The 14,890-nt window shown below is 38.7% G+C and overlaps 1 protein-coding gene and 1 long non-coding RNA gene across 4 annotated transcripts in view; one reads left to right on the plus strand and one right to left on the minus strand.

Moving 5' to 3' along the window:
- The first annotated feature begins 6,121 nt into the window (after positions 1–6,121).
- LOC106094712 (failed axon connections) overlaps positions 6,122–14,890 on the plus strand; it is a 28,740-nt gene continuing 19,971 nt past the window's right edge. The window contains exons 1-4 of one of the 3 annotated variants that reach the window (XM_059363502.1): positions 6,123–6,242; positions 6,306–6,760; positions 7,798–8,136; positions 8,737–9,080. In XM_059363502.1, the coding sequence (XP_059219485.1) occupies positions 6,398–6,760; positions 7,798–8,136; positions 8,737–9,080 (1,046 nt within the window). In that variant the 5' untranslated portion in view covers positions 6,123–6,242; positions 6,306–6,397. Of the gene's footprint in view, positions 6,761–7,797; positions 8,137–8,736; positions 9,081–14,890 lie in introns of all 3 variants that reach the window. The other 2 variants (XM_059363503.1, XM_059363498.1) reach the window with 2 other exon arrangements.
- On the minus strand, positions 8,598–9,326 carry LOC131995218 (uncharacterized). Its single transcript, XR_009397281.1, has 2 exons — positions 9,137–9,326; positions 8,598–9,053 (listed from the first exon to the last, which is right to left on the minus strand). It is a non-coding gene; the product is annotated as an uncharacterized LOC131995218 (long non-coding RNA).

The following is a 14,890-nucleotide window of genomic DNA, read 5'->3' on the forward strand; positions in this document are numbered from 1 at the left end:
CTGCGGTAACAAATTAGCAATTTGTGGCTGGTAGCTATGGTTGCTCTGTGGCATTATAGTTTCCAGAGGTACTTGTCGTGCTCGCTCTGTGTGTGGAAACACGCGTGCATTTGGCATGGATGTGGGATCTTGTGGTGGTTGATTGGACACCGGCGGATTTTGATGCGATGATTGTACAGCGCCATTCGTCAAACTTTCCTGGACTAGTTGTGGCACTAATCTTCTGAGCCTCTCGTCCAGTATCCGTATAAGCTCTATTTGACCTAAGCCAATAGCCGAATCAATTACATCCTCTAAATGGTTGTCGGTACCTTGGGCAATCTGTTGGTGGCTACATTATTCGCTTGCGGTCCATTTTGCCGGATGTCTCTGTATATATTTTGCGCGGTTATACTGCCAAAATTTGGGGTCTCTGGAGATGTCTCGTTTATTGCTGAGATTGACGCACCAACGACTGACTGTGCTGGGCTTGAAACTGCCGATGAGACTATATTAGCGGGCACTATCATTGTCGCGGTTGTGCTAGCTCCTGCTGTGGTCGTTGTGGTTGTTAGCATCGTTGTTATTGTGTTTGTTGTTGCTGTTGCTGCCATATTAGAACAGATGGAATCTAATCCCCCCTCTTCGTAGCTATTTGCCCTAGTTCTTACCATTTAGTTTATTGATTAATAATGACTGAAAAAAAATAATATATCTTTTATATTTTCAGAAAAAACACGCACATACATATCTCTTACAGTTTAAACTGATATGCTATGCCTAAATACAAGGAAAGGAATGTGAATGGTGTAATTTACAAACAGGTGAGTACAAAGCAAACCAATAAAGACAAATAAAGTAGAAATTCAATGTCCTCCAAAATAACTTAATTTCTTCTCTTTTCTTTCCAAGGTTGCGTTCCGCTGACATTAATAAAACAAAAGGTAATAATGGGATTGAATTTGCCCCCTTAACGAGAAACCAAAGGTCACTGCAGGACATCTATAACGATACCATGCAGATCTCTCTTGTTTTGGCATTTGCTTAAACAACAAGAAGGAAAACGGACGGACAGGTAGGCAAATACAATTTGGGCTATTGAATCTAAAACTATTTTATATTAATGCATTCTTCTCTCCCTAGAAACGTCGCAAACGACCATCGGAACTTGGATCCCGTTAAGCCGTGACTTACGCCTCCTTCATGGATTGTGAAAAATACACTGCTACAATTGTATCCATGTAAGTTTTATGAATTCCTCCATGAGACTCACGGTTTCAGCTTCCATTAACCCATCACCGGGGCTTACATGGGCGGAAAATATGAAACAAACATGGTACGATTGAAACTATAATAACGTGGTAAGCCTGATCTCTCAGGCCCCACGTTGGGCGCCATTTTCTTGTCACGTACCCCCATAGGAGGTCGCTCCACCTTTTCTCTGGAGTGGCAATTGATGCTGGTGGGCGCTGGCTGCTGGCGGTTGAGCTCCGGCTGTGGCTCAGTGGATGGGACGCGGTTCTTTGCCAACACCTATTGCCAAAGAGGAGGGACAAAAAAAACTAAAATCAACCAGCTTGTGGATGGACAAATACAGCGGGTACGTAAACACTTGAAATTAAACACACAGGAAAATGTCTTTATCGGTTCGCTGGCATGCCGGTCTTCCATGGCATGCCTCGGCCTAACCCTCCCCAAACCATGGTACTCCCGTGGCCCACTAAATCGGAGTACCCCAAAAGCTTACTCACCTGTTCATTACACCATTCCTTCCCCTTTCATTCTAACATTCGTACAAAATTCGGCATTGCTTTATTTGGAGGACACAACCTCCCTGATACTCTCAATTTTGACATTTATAACTAAACTTGTAATGACCAAAGAAAAGGTAGCTAAGAAATTAAAATGCAAGTTATCAAAAGTAACAAACAAATCGTAAAACAATTACTTTAAGCAAAAACAGAAGTTTGGATCAAAATTAGCAAAATTATTTTTCAAGCAAAATTTAAGGCTTTCAAATTTAATTTCTCAATCTCGTGTTTTTCAGGTTCCTGGTTCTAATGGCGACTGTTACGGATAAATGCCAATGGAGTCCCCGGGTATTGTGGTCCTGGTGGCAGCCTCTGCGGCCAATAGGGTCCCTTTTAGATTCTCGTTTGTCCGTCCGTCTAGTCTTTGGTAAGTATTGTCGTGTTTAAGTGTATATGTCGCAGTCAGTTCTTGTCTAAAAAAGTTTTTTTCTTTTATTATTTTCTAGGGGTTTTCTGATGTGCTGCTTTCTCAGCACCGTAAGGTCAACATTGGCTGATGGGCAAGGAAATATCCTCTACTATCCACTACCTAACCTAACTATGAGCTCATGCTTAGGTTACTCTATAGAACCCAACCAAAGGGTAAGTAATAAAAAAAGCTCGATGTTGTCCCTACCTAATTTCCTTTTTTTTTCTCTTTTTTTTACAGAAAAAACTTTTTTTTAACAAAATAAATCCGTCGAGAGGCAACCGTCTGTATGCCTGTCTGTTTATGGTCAGAGAAACTTTTTGGACTACCTAATGGACACTGGGGTATGCGACAGCGTCTAGGTCCCTCGGTGGAGTAGCGACAGGAGTTGTGGATATGCCAATTGCAGCAGCTGAAGTCTTTTATACGTGTGGCATTGGAGGTGGAGGAGTCTTGGCTTTAGCTTTTATTTTTCTACACTTAAGTTTTTTAGCTTTGAACTTTACATTACATGCTTTGACTTTTTTTCTATTTCTTTTCAGTGTTTCTTCTTTAATAAATGTTTCCTTTTCTTTAACAGGTTTTTTTACAACTTTACTTTCTTTAAGCTTTCCGATTTCTTTTATTCTTTTATTTTTCAAGTTATTTTAAATCATTGTAAAGTTTTCATATATATATATATATATATATTATATATATATATATATATTATATATATATATATATATATATATATATATATATATATATATATATATATATATATATATATATATACTGTTTTTAGAATTTTGCCTTATATTTGTAACTTTTTCTATAGCTTTAAGATGTTCACTAAAACTTTAACAACTTTGTTTATTTTTGTGCCACCGCTCAATAAAAACATTAAATTTTTCTTTTGTTAATTCACTTGTGTTTAATTTTTTTTATATTTACTGATGGCTCCACCTCCGTTTGCTGCCAATATCCAATCGAAAAAGAACTTGTCATCCTCTACATACTGACCATCATGGTTCCCCCAAGCCATCATGTCCACCGAGGAACCATCATGAAATTTGATTTTCCAAAATAGCAAAAACAAAAAACATATGTTTCTTTGAAGTGTCGTTGTAGTGGTCACATTTGTATATGGAGGTAACATATGGTGGCAGCGCAGGGTTGTATTCCCTAGTTGCCATAAAAAACGTGACTGTTCAAAACCAGATGTCGCTCTACTCCAATCAAACATAGGGTGACACGCTACAAAGTTTAACACCGACTTAAGAAATATCAACATGTGGGCTATGGAAAACAAACTGCATCTAAATCCAAACAAATCAAAATTCATTCTTTTTTAAACCTGGAAGTGGTGTGCGAATACCCTGTTCAAATTGGAAATAACGCTATCAAACAGGTATACAAAGCAAAAAATCTTGGTGTAATTATTAATCAAACACTAACATGGAACATATCATCGAAAGGCAAAATCTTCGGAAAGTTAAGAACACTCTATAAAACACATTTATACACACCACAGAACATCAGATCCCTTTTAGCGTAATCATATCTTGTACCTATACTCCTATATGGGTGTGAGTTGATTAGTCACTGTGACTCGAGAAGCAGAAATCGGTTGGAAATTGCACATAACGCGATAGAAAAATATGTCTATCGTCTAAAGGGGAATGCAAGTGTTTCAACTTTTACAAAAAATTTGCATGGTATCGTATTCGGCGATTTACTTTTTATAAAAACACTTTTAATGATACATATGTTAATGTACAATACACCTCCTGAAAATCTTCACGCCAAACTTAAAATTGGTAGGTCTAGCTGAAGAATTGTAATAGTACCCATTCGCTATCGGCTCCTGATATCTGAATGGCAATTTTTCTATTATGCTATACGTCTTTCGAACTCTCTGCCTTCTCATATTCAATTTATTGGCAACGCAAATGCTTTTAAGAAAGCTGTAATGCATATTTCTAATAATTGTGTTGCCTTGTATTTATGTTAAGAATTGTCTACTTATGACAGGAAACCTATTTATTAATTTGGTTACTTGTTTAAATATGTTATCTAATTTTTTTTGTTTTGTTAAATGCGATTTTTATTAACACAAATTTTATTATTAAAACAACTATTGTAACAATCTTATTATTACAACAAAAGCAACATACTATAATAATAAGATTTAAAATCTTGTTGTATGTGAAACTGAAAGCAAATAAACAAACAAACAAACAAATAGCGATTGCTGAAACGCTCGATCAACTCTTGCTTTATTGTCATATGAAGAACGTTGCTGGCTAATCAAGGCGGATTTAAAAAGGTGGTCTCACGCGAACAGTTGTTAACAGCCGCAGGTACTAAGGTGTCAGATTTTTGTTTGCATTCTTCATGTTGTTATCTTCTTTCTGGCGTAATATCTGCTCATTTATTTACGCACACGTATATACACACGTACACAAATTTGTTTTGCGTGTGTCGGCAAAACGCCGATCAGCTTGATGACAAGATGGCGGTTTGCACCATATGATTTGTGGTTGTTGTACAAATGATATCAAGTTTAATTGTTTCGCCATGTTAACTAACATTGTTTTGATGTGGCATGCATAACAGGCACTTGCTTTGGCACAAATGGCATTTGAGTGCCAAATGCAGTTGGCAGCTATATCAGGTTATATACCGACAGACCATAACAAAATACCTCGCGCAAAATTTCAGCTAAATCGGATAAGAATTGCGCCCTCTAGAGGCTCAAGAAAATCAAAATCCTAGATCGTTTATATGGCAGCTATATCAAAACATGGACCGATTTGGCCCGTTTACAATCCTAATCCCAATTCTGCACTAAGAGTTGATATTCTATTCTGCTTTCGGAATAGCCGCGGAAATTTGTAATTGTTTCACATGCGAAATTTTACAGCAATCAAATGTTTTTGTTTCCGTACCAAAACACGTTTCTTTATCTGCATCTCTATTTTTTATATTTTTTCTCAAATAAATAAAGAAATACGAACCATTGAAACCAATGAAACAAACTAAAATGATCCCGGCAATAGTTTCAAGTGTTGCCACTATAATAGTTTTTTGCCATTTTCTTCACTATAAACAGAGTACTACCTTTACGCCGATTTTCAGCCAAATAAAAACTGACAGATGGACGGACATGGCTAAATCTACTTAGAACGTCAAGATGATGAAGAATATTTATACTTTGTTAGCTCTCAGATCAATATTTCGAAAGTTAGAAACGGAATGACGAAATTAGTATACCATCATCCTATCGATGGTGGAGGGTATAAAAACACAAACAACAAATGAACTGTCAGAATTTTCGAAAAAGTGTTGTCGAAAATGCTAATAATATCTTGTAGTCGATGTGTTGCATTTGAATTTTTGGGATTAGAAACCACTTTTGAGGAAGATTTCCTGCAAATCTCCTCAATTAAGTAGATTTGCCCACACTGCAAATGTATGGAAACTTCGTTGCAAAAAACCAGTTTTCTAAAATCTCGTCGCAAATCTAGATTTGCTCCCAGTGTAAACATGGTTTAAGGCGATGGGTCTGTTGCGACGGAAAATCGAATGTAATCGACAATCGGGTGAATGCATCCGAAAATGGTGGGTGGCGGATTGATTCATTATTTACGAATGTTGTGGGAATGTCGGAACTTGGAGGAGAGACAGGGACAACAGGATTTGCGTCTCTATAATATTTTCTCCCTTTTACGAAAGATGTGAAGGAGTAATTTTTAAGCATCCAGCGGGATATGATATGCTTCACAATGCACCATATGGTTTGAGTTAACATTTTGCACTACATTTTACAAATTGTGCGGACACTACAGGCGACAAAAAACTAGACTACAAGCTGCAAAGCTACAGTCTACAAAGAAACAAATTCGAATCGAAGAATCGAGTTAACAACGTACCAACACAACGTAACGTTACCATTTAAACATTGTCGTTCCAAAGTGTCAGTTCAGTCAGAGTTCTTGTTGTTCCGTTTCCCGTTGTTCCACCCAACCGGAGTATATAAGGATATACAGATAATAATTGTGTGTACTGTACATATATACGTGTATTTGGCTTGGATGTGTTTGACTTAATTAAGTTTTTAGTGTCGATACTTTTTTTGGCCACTAGTAGTCGGTCAAAGATTTGGCAGCATACAAAAGCAACGGTTAAAATTTTAATTTGAGTAATAATCGAAATGTCTGCAGAAGTTGCTAATAATCCCGTTGGAGAAAACAAGCTTGAAGAAGTTGTGGCTACTGCAGAAGGGGGTAGTGTACCGGAAAAAACTGAAAATACAAGCGCTGTAGACGATGGAAACGCCCAAGACGACAATGTGGAGAAGCAAGATGCTGCTGCAGAGGACACAAAAAAAGAAAGTGAATCTGCTCCAATAACGGCGAAGTCAGAGCCAGCCCCAAAATGCAGTGTTCATAAAACAAATTTCGAAAAAGATATGATTTATTTGTACCAATTCTCCAGAACACCCCTTTTGCCATCATTATCTCCTTACTGTCTTAAAGTGGAAACTTGGCTCCGCCTAGCAGGTCTTAAATATGAGGTAAGTTACCATTAGCAATAGCTAAGCTCTATAAAAATCTTTTAAGCTCTATAAAAATCGGTTAAATAAAAAAAAAATATGTGTATATACGCATACATGTAGCGCCATGTTGAATTTTTCTAATTGTAAAACACCTCCCTTCTTTGTGTAGTGTATTTCCTTTTAGGATTTTCTTTCCAGTTTCCAGTATACATAGCTCAAGCCGTTGTTTTATGTATTTTGCGTTTGTGTGAATACATGTAAATGTATGCCGCCAGCATATGTATGTACGCGTACACATATACAAGCAAGCAAAAGTGCAATCTACTCTAGTAATTGCAGAATTCTGAAAAGGAGTTTAGAGTTCTTTTTGTGCTACATTAAGTGGAAAAACAAAAAATTGCGAGAGAGTGGTAGATAATACGTTCATGCTTCTCAACATTGACTTGCAATAGCCACTCAATTTTTTGATAGGTTCGGTTTTCAGATCTAAATCTCTTATAATTCTCAACTTTTCTGCTAATCTAATTGAATGTTTGAAATTGACTACATGAGCCCTATGTTTTTAAATGACATGTAACTCAATCTTTTTGGGTGTGGATGAGAATATTTTTGAGTACCATTTGCGCAGATGTTCTCTTTAGATCGGCAGTGGGAGCCGTTCTTAAAGAGCTAAATTATGTCGAACAGAGAATGTTTTAAATTTACAACAAGTTGTAAAGCCGTTATTCGGATGCATCGGTTTATGTTTTGTTTCATACAGATATCTATGCATATTCATTCAGGGCGAGTAGTGAAAATGTGTGTATGCAAACAAAAATGCTTGACTAATACTTTGAGAACCCCACCCATTTTTATTTTGCATTGGTATTACATTCCCCCTTAAGTTGCAGTGTGAACCACTCCCTTAATTTATGAATGCAACATGTATCAGTGGCTAGGAGTTTTTCTTCATCATGTAGTTTGCTAATGCTATATACACATATACATACATACGAATGTGTGAATATAAAAATATTTCATTTTGTAATCAGATTATATCTTTCCTTTTTAACTAGAATGTTGATCACAAGATGAGGTTCAGATCTAAGAAGGGGCAACTTCCTTTCATTGAATTAAATGGCGAGGAAATCGCAGATTCCGCTATTATTATTAAAGATCTGTCGGCAAAATATGGAAAAGACCTCGACGCTGGTTTAACTACAGAACAACGTAACGTATCATATGCTATGATAGCTATGCTGGAGAATCATTTAATTTGGATTATATTTTACTGGCGAGCCAAGTTTCCGGATAACGTTCTTAAAGGTTATAAAGTGAACCTTCAACATGCGTTAGGACTACGTTTACCAAATTCCATACTGAATTTCTTTTTCAAAATAACATTCGGGCGAAAGGTGAGTAAGCAGGGACAGCTAAGTTATTTTTTGTACTTTGTCTTTTAATTAGTTTAAAAGTTTAATTTAATAATATGTATTATGATTTGTTCGTTGACAAGTGTTTAAAAGTTCTTTCTTGGGCGTTGTTGAGCAAGTTGAACATGTGTATATGTTTAAATAAAAAACCTTTTAAATTGTTATAATTCCATAGTGTTGGCATTGGGGACATAAATAGACATGGAATGGACAAGTGACGTTATTATTCAGGTAATGGTAAACCATTCGAAATATATTTTGTTCTTGGATTTATAGATTTTCACTAAAACGTTCATGTTTGTATTAAAAATTTTAATCCATTAACAACCATTTTCACAAATTATCGGACGGAACTATGCTTAATTTATATTTCCCAATGCAAAGTAGTACTACCATCTTTCAGTGCGACACCCATTCATACATCAAGAAAAAATAAACGCCGCTTTAGCCATTCACATCAAGTGACATTTTTTACTTTAACGTTCATTTTTTTATATACAAATTTTGCTTGAAACTTTAAGTTCATTCCAAATCGTTTTTTTATTTTTCCAAAATTGTATTGTGCAAATTTTTCATAATTAGTGGTTCCAGGGTACAAAAAAACTCAAGGCTCACGGAATCGGGGTACACAGTGCAGAGGAGATTGAAGAATTTGGCAAGAACGATTTAAAAGTTCTTAGTGAAATGCTGGACTGCAAGCCATTTTTCTTTGGAGATGAACCTACCACATTAGATGTCGTTGCATTTGCGGTGTTGTCGCAGCTACATTTCTTGTCGAAAGAAGTCCAGTATGCGTTACGTGACTTTATGACTGAGAAATGTCCAAATCTTGTTGGACATGTTTCCCGAATGAAGGATAGATGTTTTCCAGACTGGGACGAAATATGTACAAAGTTGGACTTGAATGCACACATACAAAAACCAGAGTAAGTAAATAATAATAAGTACTTTTTATGGTAAAGTTTAATAGAAATGTTTAAACCTTATGAAACGTGGTTGTTGTATGACGATAATACAAAGTCGCGCCTTCAGAATGTATGCAATTTTAAACAAACCCGACCTTTTGCCCCTTTTTTTGTTTAAACTCTTGAATAAAATTATTTTGTCCGATGACATTTATTTACAAAATAAAGTTTCTGGAAACGACACTTTCCGGTACATATTTTTTGAGGTTGCTGTTTTGTTTTTATATTTAAAAAAGGAGTGAAAGTATCCCGTCATGTTAAAATTTCTCTTTCAAGTGGCGTCGCTAATCGGCACGCCGTTCAGACGCGGCATAAAAAAAGTCCCTTTATCTTTTATCTTGCACGTCGGGATCAATCCTTGCTCTGTAGGAGTTGAGGCGGCTGTATCTGCCGGAACATAATTGAGCCAGAACTACTCTTGACGGGGGTCAATTTCTTTAGGTGCAATGGGATGTTCTCCATGGACTACATTCACCCGGTAGCTATTTACCAGATCTGCTACCTTATCCGCATGAATGTTGTATAGACCCGCATGATCTAGAGGTTCTCTCTTGTGCGTTGAACCTCACGCGCTAGATCATGTAGATCTACCTTAAGGCTTCTGGGCGGTGGATATATATCCACAAGATGATGATTTGGACAGGATGTAGTTGTCTTCGCACTATTTGGATCTTTGTCTTCTGATGAAGGACTCCATCGGGTCAATCCGGTACGTACAACCGGCTGACATGGGATTGGAATGTTCATGTGAAATCTAGTATTTTTACTTTTTAATACTTTAAATTAACGTTTACAAAAAAGTTGAATTTTATCGCTTTCGGCTTTCTATAAGAATACTTGATACTTAAGTAAATTTACAAAAGAACTCCTGAAAATCTTTACACTTAACTCAAAATTGAGAGATCTTGCAGAAGAATTTGAATGCTACCCATTCGCTATCGTCTCCTGATATCTGATTTGCCAATTTTTCTACAAAGCTATTCGTTTTTGGAAGTCTCTGTCTCCTCATATTCATATTTATTGGCAACGCAAATTCTTTTAAGGGTTGGTATTCTATTCCGTTTCGGAAAAGTCGCGGAAATCTTTAATTGTTCCGTGAGCGGAATTTAACAATTATGTTTTGTTTTTATTTTCATACCAAAAGCAGTTTTTAATCTGCACTTATGGTTTTATTATTTTTTTTTTCGCAAATAAATAAAATAACAAAAAGAAAAAAGGAACCATTGAAACTAATAAAACAAAAATGATGTCAAGCGTTGCCACTAAAATTTCTTTTTGTCATTTTCCTCACTATAAACAGAGTACTACTTTTTCATCTATTTTCATCCAGCGTATCGCCGTTTTTTTACATGGTGTTTGGCAGCATTCCGCCTTAAAAGCTGAATAGAAAAGTCAGCTTAAGAAAGCTTTATATGAATATTTCTAATAATCCCGGCCCGGGATAGCTGTGAGCACCATGCAAGCTGGAACATTGAGGTGCGATCTTTGCATTCCTGTCACGAGAAGCTTAGCTGCGAGCTATTGGGCGCGTCTACAGGTTCTTAATGAATGCTCCGTACGGAGTAGCTGCAACGGCAGTCGCGGACATTCAGCGGTACCGACCGGAGAGTCTCAGTGAGAGGCCGGGCGGTACCTGCTATTGCACAAATACTGAGTGCCTAAGATGCTTGATATGAAAAGGCAAGTTATTGGCGCATTTAAACAACCAATGACCGCCTTGTTCCCTTTTGCTTTTTCACACACATACAGGTGCTCGACGAGGATCGTCGCCTCCAACATTTCTAATAATTTTGTAGCCTTGTATTTATGCTAAAGATTGTCCATTTTTGACATGAAACTTAATTATTTATTTGGTTAATTGTTTAATTATCTTAATTTTTTATCAACTATTGTAACAATCTTATTACTATAATTTAAAAATTTTGTTTTTGTGCTATTGATAATTTGGCGGAGTCAAATGACTCATATGCTGCCAGGGTATCCAGTTAATAAATTAAAAATCCATTAAATAGGGTATCTAGTTTATTGGTTAAATAATGTCAGCGCTATAAGGGTATGAATCGCTTCATACCCACACTAAATTAATATCTTAACATCGATTGAATAATATCCACGAATAAAACAAATAAAACCACGCGAATGCACTTTTATTTGTAACTGTATATAACAGATCAACTTCCACGCTTTTAAAAATCTACATCAAACTATAGCCTCACGGCCAGTAAACGAAAATACAGTTATGTTTAATTGTAACAATGCTAAACATCGAAGGCATGGTTGAATTAACAAGGTTGGCTCACTTGCCCAACAACAATGAAATCAACTATACAACCCTGTAGTGATGGTGGCGCGAATTTCCATTAGGATGTGAATTTTCTGGGCACTTGCTAATCGACATTCTAGTTTTTATTTGCATTATCATGTGCAGCAAACACAAGATCAAAAGATTTATGATAAAAAAAGTTTAAATTATAAATTAAAACAAAATGTGAGAAAAGAAACAATACGTTAAAAAAAAATTTTTAAATCGAAACCAAGCATTTGACGTTCTAGTTGGATTTGGAAACAACTCTGGAGTTGAACAATTCTAATTCCAATTCAACCATGGAGGAGGACTCCACACCGATCCGTCACCAACGAAATCCTAATGTGAAGTGATTTTTAAAGATATAAAATCTTGTATGTGAAACTGAAAACAAACAAACACCACAAAACAAAAAATCGTGATGTCAATAGTAACAAGTAAAAGCGTGTTAAGTTCGGCCGGGCCGAATCTTACATAACCTCAACCGTGGACCGCATTTGTTAAGTTCTTCGGGCGGTAGTTTGTATGCTATTGGAGTTATATCGGGATATAGATTGATTCGGGCCATACTTGGCTTGGACCATAATAGATGTCATTGTGTAAAATTTCAGCCAAATCGAATAAGAATTGCGCCCTGTAGGGGATTAAGAAATATATTTGGGAGATCGGTTTATACTAAGCCAAATGGGATAAGAATTGCGCAAGAGGCTCAATAATTATAATCGGCTGTTAGGTTCATATGGGAGCTATATCAAAATATAGACCGATATGGCCGATTAACAAACTCAACCGACCTACATTAGTAGGGAGTATTTGCGCAAAATTTCAAGTGCCTAGCCTTCCACCTTCGAAAGTTAGTGGTTCTTTCGACAGATAGGCGGACCGTGGTGGATCGTATAAAAAGAAGATGGTTAGGTAGGATTTAAAATACAGTCTGCTATCACACTCACTTAGAAAGAAGATGCCTTCTAGTCCCTACGGTTTAATCATTCAGATCGCTTTAAAAAGCTCAACAACTTACGAATGTTCACATCCGCTAAATCAGACGAGTTCTCAATGACTACATTCTGATCTGAATATAGATCATGCTAATTTTCAAGGTATATGTCCTTTCGAGAATCGGTTAAGATGAATGAACTTAGAAATATGTTGTTGTTGTTGTTGTTGTAGCAGTTTATTGTGTACTATCTTTCGTCTGCTTGATTCTGTTGAGTGTCAAGACCCAGGAACTCCGCGACTAAGATGGGGTGCGTCCACAGGGATCTGGGTCTGAGTCGAGTGGGTCTGGCCGGGCAGTTAAACAGGTGACGTGTATCGTGCGGTCCCTGGTTACAATCGGGACATACATCTTGCACGTCGGCATCAATCCTAGCTCTGTGGGAATTGAGGCGGCTGCATCTGCCGGAACGTAATTGAGCCAGAACTACTCTGGTTTGCCGGGGGAGGTCGATTTCTTCGGGTGCAATTGGTGGCGGTCGTTCTCCAAGGACTACATTCACCCGGTAGCCAATTAACGCGTCTGCTACCGTGTCTGCTTGAATGTTGTTCAGACCCGCTTGATATGCCGCTTGATCTAGAGGTTCTCTCTTGTAGCGCTGAACTTCACGCTCTAGATCGTGTAGATCTACCTTAAGGCTTCTGGGCGGTGGATATCTATCCACAAGATGATGATTTGGATGATTTCTGCGATAACAGCCCAAAAGGTATTGCTTAGACAGCATGTAGTTATGTCTTCGCACTGGTAGGATCTTTGTCTCCTGATGGAGGTGGTCCACATGAGAACTGAGGAGACAGCCCGTCGCAGTTCGGAGGGCGGCATTCTGACAGATCTGAATATTATTCCACTGCGTGTCACAAAGTTGACGTGACCACACTGGCGCTGCATAACTTACCACAGCTGTCAAATGTGACGCCAAATATTTTGGGGCACTTGATGGTCGGAATAATTTCTCCATCGACCATCACAGTCAGCTCAGTATTCACCTCACCCGTATTTGCAGTGAACAGTGTGGCTGAAGATTTGGTGGCCGATATCTTCAGATTTCTTGCAGCGAAATATGAGGCAAGCTCGTTGAGGTAGACGTTCAACCTATCGCAGATGTCATCAATGGGTGGGGGGCCTGATGCCATGATCGTACAATCGTCCGCATATGATACGATCTCTATGCCGTCTGGAGGAGGTGGGATGGAGGATAGGTAGAGGTTAAACAGAGCCGGAGATATCACCCCACCTTGGGGAACTCCCTGTTTCACTCTACGGTGTTTTGACTTCTTATCCCTAAATTCCACAAATGACTGGCGGCCACACAGATAATTCGGGACCCAACGTTTCAGGCCTGGCTGGAGGGACGTGTTGGCGAAGTCCTCAAATAATTTGGCATGGTTGACCGTGTCGAATGCCTTCGATAGGTCCAGTGCCACGAGGACCGTCCTATCACATGGCCTGGGTTGATTGAAGCCGCGGCAAATGTGTGTGGTGATGGCATGCAAAGCTGTTGTTGTGCTGTGCAGTCTCCGAAATCCATGTTGATGCTCGGCGAATGGAAATTCTCCTACGAGGCTCGGGAGGAGTAATGCCTCAAGCGTCTTTGCCACTGGTGAGAGAAGGGAGATCGGTCTGTACGACTCCCTCAAACTCGGGTCTTTCCCAGGCTTCAGTAGCGGGATCACTCTGCCCATTTTCCAGACATCGGGAACTATAAGAGTGTTCAATGACAGGTTAAGGAAAGTGGTTAGGTACTCAACTCCAGGTGAATCCAGATTCTTCAGCATCAATGTAGAGATTCCGTCGGGGCCCAACGCCTTGGAAGATTTGGCGCCACGGATGACATTCGTAACTTCGCCCACGGTAAATTGTGATGGCTGTTCATCGGCTCGAAAACCACGAATACGGCGAATGGCTCTCCTTGCCCTGTCTCTCTCGGGATGCACAATAAATTGACGGTTGAACAACCTGGCGCATCTTTCGGATCAGTCACGGTTATCTCGCCAAAAGTGACTGAGGTCCTGTCGTCCCGTCTACCGGGGTTCGAGAGAGACTTAACAGTGGCCCACAGTTTGCCTGCACCGGTGCCTAAGTTACATTGCTCCAAGTGTTCCAGCCACAAATTCCGATTATGTTCGTTGACTGCAATTGAGATTCAATTGATTCATTCACCGTGCAAAACGTGGAGCTATCTATCTGCTCTGCCAAAGCTATGCCACGCTGGTCGTTACCTAGGGGAGAATGCCATGACGTGTGATGTGCATTAAAATCCCCCAGAACCAGACGACTATGGCCAGATAGCAACCCACTTATGTCGGGGTTGTAGGCCTGGCCATTAATCGGGACACAGCTACCAAACGGCGGTATATACACGTTGTATATCTCTATCTCGGCAGTACCAGACCTGACTGCTACCCCCATACATTCCATGTATGGGTCACTAGCGTCAAGCGCAGGCGAGTTAGGTCTATACTGCACGGA

Source organism: Stomoxys calcitrans, chromosome 1 (assembly GCF_963082655.1).
Source record: "Stomoxys calcitrans chromosome 1, idStoCalc2.1, whole genome shotgun sequence".
Taxonomy (NCBI): domain Eukaryota; kingdom Metazoa; phylum Arthropoda; class Insecta; order Diptera; family Muscidae; genus Stomoxys; species Stomoxys calcitrans.